The following is a 5,324-nucleotide window of genomic DNA, read 5'->3' as shown; positions in this document are numbered from 1 at the left end:
AAAAAAAAAAAAAAAAAAAAAAAACATCAAAATCGGTTCAAATTTCGAGACTGTAGCCGCTTTTAAAATATGAAATTTCATTAGACTCCGCTGTAGTGCGGCGCGTCGCGTCGCGGCGCATTGCAGCGGATCGGAAGCGTTCGGTTATGCGCACTTCGCTCTTGCGACTTGCGCGAAGCGGCTGCGAGAGTAGCTGATTAACCTCGAGTGCACCAACGGGGAATGCAATTTCCTGAAAGGCACGAGTGGCTCGCCGTGCGCGTCGCGTCGCGTCGCTCTTTCCTCGATTACGTCGAGGAGGCTAAAGAAAGAAAGGAAGGAAGGAAGAGAAGAGGAAAGAAGGATCGGCGCGCCTCCTCGTCGACGGATAATTTCCGAGATGCAGTTAGCCGTCGCGGAACGTCGACGTTGCGGCGCGTAATACCGAAAAAAGACGCGATCAGGGGACGCGGGGTAGCAGAGGGGGAAAGATGGATTTATGCACTCGTTGCGCTCAGTGTAAGTGGACGTTGCAGTCGAACTTACCACGCTTGTTGTTCCGCGGGATATGGTTACGCCCGATGCAATTCCCGGCCAAGATTACGCGCTCGTCCACGCGCGCAAACACTCAGAGGGGAGGAAGCCTCGGGGACGAGCTTACCGGCGTAAATCGCGCTTTAATACCGGCTCGACACCGTGAAATCGACTTTGTCGCGTGACCGGTGCTTCCCACGCTGCGCGCGCGCTCGTCGACGGTAAATCGCGAGATTAAGTCGCCGATGGAGACGTCGACGAGTCGAGACGATCACACACGGCCGTGATGCGATATAACTGACCGGTACAATTGCAAAATTTATTCCAGAGTGATTCGCTTTGATTCAAGTGCAATAACCCAAGTAGATCTCTTCGTAATCAGTAACTGGCCAAGAATTTTGGTTGTTGGCTAGTCTCTGGTCAGTTCAGGCGACGCTTGCTTTGCCAGTAACTGGACAGTAAGGCTAGTTAGTTTTCGGTCAGTTTCTAATCCGTTTTTTTATCAGTTTCTACATTTTTTTGTACAAAATTCTGTCAAATTTTTAAACAAATGTATAATAATTTCGATCATAATTCTATACGATCCAAAATTATAAAAATGTTGTAATTTTTGCTATATTTTTTTCATGTGATTGTAGCTTTATTTTTAATTTCCATTTTTCTTTATTTAATCTCTAGCCAGTTAACTGATTTAACTGATCAAGAAATATTGATCAATATTCTCTCATTCACTTTGTAAATATATGTACTGTCTAATAAATCCTAATCAGTAAAAACTGGTCAATTCTTGATTAGTAACCAGTTCTTCTTGGATGTTTTTACTTGGGAATTTGAAAAAAAATCGCATTACTTTAATTCGCGATTGAAGACCGATCTTTGATTACAAACTCTGTTGTCACATTGCATTTTCATCGCTCGACTGGTGAAATTTTGTAAAAAAGACCGCATCGACTCGTCAGTGATCGGCGTGCGAATTTTCCTGGCGATTCGCCGGTATAATGCACGAAACAAAGCGCTTTCGCGGAGCGACGAGCCGCTCGCTCTCTCTCTCTCTCTCTCTCTCTCTCTCTCTCTCTCTCTCTCTCTCTCGCGATGACTCGTGCGAACCGCGAGATTCAACTCGACTCGGCGCAAATAGAACGGTAGATAATGGAGATAGACTAAGAATAGAGCGTTTAAAAGGCGTAAATGGAGCGTGACGGGCGAGCGCACCGTGATAGCAAAGCAAACTGGAATCGGGAATTTGATCACGCGGCGGCAATATTCGCGCGCGCCGCTCTCGTTTCGCGTTTCGCCGGGTCCGCGCGCGCGTCCGTGCGAGATCGAAAGGCGGGAACGTTTTCACTCGTAAGTGACGCGAAAGTATCACTCGAGACAACTATTACGAAACCAACGAGCCAACGCGGTGACTCTAACTTTCTGACCGTGTGACGTGCAACGACGTCACGTCTGTCGAATCGTTTGCACAAAAATATCTTTTCACTTCCTATTTTCGCGAGGTAGGAACTTACACTTCTCGATTTCGTATCTCGACTTGAAACGCGGGACAAACGTCGGTAGAAAGGAAGAAAGAGGAAAGTTTCGTGTTAAGAATGCAATATCGATTAAACCTAACTCGCTGTCAGCGTCAGCGCATCTATCAGGTGTCTATCTGAAACGCGGACGAGCGCGCAAATACATAGTGACTTCTGGTTCCTGCTCCGCGTACCGATCCGCGGCATTGTTTTTAGCGAAATTTACGATTTTACGGGATTTTTTCTCGCATATTTATACGTTATGCTTCGATTGATTAATTCGTAAAACTCATTACCCGAGAACTGTTCTCGAGAAGTAACGCGACGGCATCTCGCTCGTCGACTACGGTACAGTACAAACGGAATCGATCGGAGCGTTTCGATGTTGGCACCCTCCTGAGCCCAATCGTTAGTCAGCTATCAAAATAACATACCCCCCACAATCGTTCGGCGTTCACTCGCGCGTGCTACGCGCGTACTCACCTATTATACTTTCCGAGGCGTCGACGCAGCGGCGTGCCGTCGAAAGGAAGGCCAGGGCCAAAGCCAAAGCCAACGGTATCGAAGGCAATCGTGTCAACGCCATGTTTAGATGTAGTACCGGCTCCCGGTATCTCTGCCGCGACGATTTGCTGGAAAAAAGCAGGACGGTCGTTACGTCACGTGCTTTCGAAAATACTTAAAAAATCTAAATGCAAACTATCGAGAGGTAGTCGTTAGATCGATGTGATTTGACAAGTTCATCGATTTAAGTAAATTTCTGCACAGATAGGCGCGTGCGAAGTCCGATTCACTGCGAAAATAAATGGCTCGAGATGTGTAGGAGGTGGACGAAAATATTCGAAAATTCTGGATAGATCTTACAATAGATTCGCAAATCAAGCAAGAGCGATCTCAAGAGCCGCACGAAATATCAGCGCTTCGTATTTGATTTCGACTTGTGCAAACTCGGATCTCAGAGATCAATTTCGGGGGGACATTAGCGCGCCACTCACAATCAATGGCAAAAGACAAAACACGCGTCTTGTCGTCGTTTTCAAGAGAGAAAGGAAGAGAGAGAGAGAGAGAGAGAGAGAGAGAGAGCTGAAATAAATTCGTGCGTTATCGTCATTAGCATCGATACATCGTAGACTGGTGCGCTTCCGCAATTTCCACGAGCTTAGCATAAATTTCCGCCGCGTCAAGCGGCACGACTGCGCGTGTCTAACGCGGATTACGTATACTTAACCTTTTCTTGACCACACGTGCTCGTGTTTACACTTGAAACCGCACAATTGTTGCATATTACGTTGTCGTGCTGGTAATAGTAATAGTAGTAGCTTGCGAGAGAATGTGTCGCGGCGGAAGAAGAACGCCTGGGGAGGAGCGTGAATCGCGACTGAAAGGGAAACACTATAACGGAATCGTCTATCGACGAGTATTGTTATCGAGCGCCGGCGTCCGATACATTATTCAACACTTTAAGCGCATAATCTTGAAACGAATCGACTGAGCCTTAACGAGCTTCGTTCGCGCTTGATTAATGGGAAAATCTAGCGGTCGCGCGTTTCAGCGTTTCGCGTTAGCGCGACTCCGTCGAGATCGCCGCGGGCGTCTGTCCTTAATCGATTACGAAGCCGATGTCTGCACGATCGTACCCTTTGTGTGCAATGCGAGCGCGTCGTTACACCCACGACGAAATGTCTCCGTGCCGGCCGCAGTGACTCGACGGATCTATTAATACGTGTACACACACGTGTGGCTGAACCGCCGTTTGAGAAAAGGCACGCGCGCGCTACTCGGCATGTCGATAGAGACGTAATTGTAAAACAAGGAAAAATAGGGGGAAGAAAAATTCGTGATCAACACGAGACCGGGAAGCCGCGCGAGATTTCACGGAACCCCGATCGATCTGATCTCCCGCGACTCGACGATCCGACGGGAACATTCTTGCAACGCGGCTGCAACGCGTTGTGAATAGATTGCGTCAAGCGCGAAGATAAGTGTATTAATCACGCTCTCGGTTTTAGTTACTCGAGTCGTTAGTTTCGAAAGTCGTTTGCGAGTGTCACGGTATGCGGGATACTCGAATCGCCGCGTCGATACTTTGCGCCGTGTTTCCGTCGGACGTTTTGCGATACGGTAATAAATGATGAGTGTCGGTGCGTATGCGAAATATGAGTATATTAATTATACGTTTCTCACCTCTACCCCTCTACCTCGACTTTGTTTTGTCGCGGCGCCGTTTCGTTGGATTTTACGTTGCAACGTAGCGCGAACTTTACCGTTCCGTCGCAACATCTCTCCGGATCGTCGAGGTTCGCTATGGAGCAATCGACATGATTCCTTATCTAACGCTCTCTCGCGCCGCGATGACGTTGCCGCAAGAGAGAGAGAGAGAGAGAGAGAGAGAGAGAGAGGAGCAGAGAGAAATGACGAATTCCGAGATACGCGACGAGGATCGCTCATGGGCAAAATTGTCATGATTCTCAGCATCACATGATTAGGAAAAAAATTTATGTCGATATAGGATCAATTTAAATCGATATAGGAATAAAAATTTGTTGTTACATGTCCATCTATTATAGTTCTCACAGCCAAAATTTTTATGTTACTCTTGAAATTTCTTGGAGTGAAATTTTACTCGAAAGGTAAAGCGATACCCAAGTCGAATTCGAGTGACGTTTCACTTATATAGATTGAACTTTCTAAATTTGAATCGCCAAGTGAATATTCTCATTCGAAATTGAAAAATGGCAGTAGAGTTTGGTTGCACCATACAGCACTGAGAGTTTTTCTTTTGCTCAAACACTGAGAAAAATACTTGCAAATTTATTTGTAGAACAAAAGTTTATTTAACAGAAACAATTAAGTTAATTTCACAGAAATAAACTTTATATACCACAACTATATTCAAGTATTATTTTCTCTGTGTATGGACAGACAGCATGAGGAAGGCCGGTAATATTATTCCCAGAATACTATAGTTCTATAGACCTTTTGTAAAATAGCCATGGGCGTAAAATAATGTTTTGTCGCGATATACTTAACCAAGCGATATCTCTAGTGTTTTCTCCGTGCTCGATAAATTTTCGCTCGTTGCTACGATTCGAGGGAGCTTCGCTCGTGCGCACTAGTAAGCGTAATGACGCGCCGACTCGAGATCGTTTGCAATCATGCGTATTGTTTGCACAAGCAAGGCACGAGCAAACAACGCTCGCGCGACGCTTGTTTGCGAAAGGTACGAGGAAAGGGGGAACTATCTCTCTCTCTCTCTCTCTCTCTCTCTCTCTCTCTCTCTCTCTCTCTCTCTCTCCC

At 46.3% G+C, this 5,324-nt stretch overlaps 1 protein-coding gene across 1 annotated transcript in view; it reads right to left on the bottom strand.

The window, feature by feature from the left end:
- The window catches only part of LOC116852798 (BMP-binding endothelial regulator protein-like), a 38,934-nt gene that overhangs the window by 15,586 nt on the left and 18,024 nt on the right, over nt 1-5,324 (bottom strand). Inside the window, exon 2 of the mRNA XM_032833476.1 lies at nt 2,511-2,659. Coding sequence (XP_032689367.1) covers nt 2,511-2,613 — 103 coding nt within the window. The 5' untranslated portion in view covers nt 2,614-2,659. The remainder of the gene's footprint in view (nt 1-2,510; nt 2,660-5,324) is intronic.

The sequence above is a fragment of the Odontomachus brunneus genome, unplaced genomic scaffold (genome assembly GCF_010583005.1).
Source record: "Odontomachus brunneus isolate Ranch 3 - 2012 unplaced genomic scaffold, Obru_v1 Obru_scaffold_006, whole genome shotgun sequence".
NCBI classification, from domain to species: domain Eukaryota; kingdom Metazoa; phylum Arthropoda; class Insecta; order Hymenoptera; family Formicidae; genus Odontomachus; species Odontomachus brunneus.
Note: the sequence above shows the minus strand (reverse complement) of the source record. Positions and strands in the feature narration are given on the sequence as shown.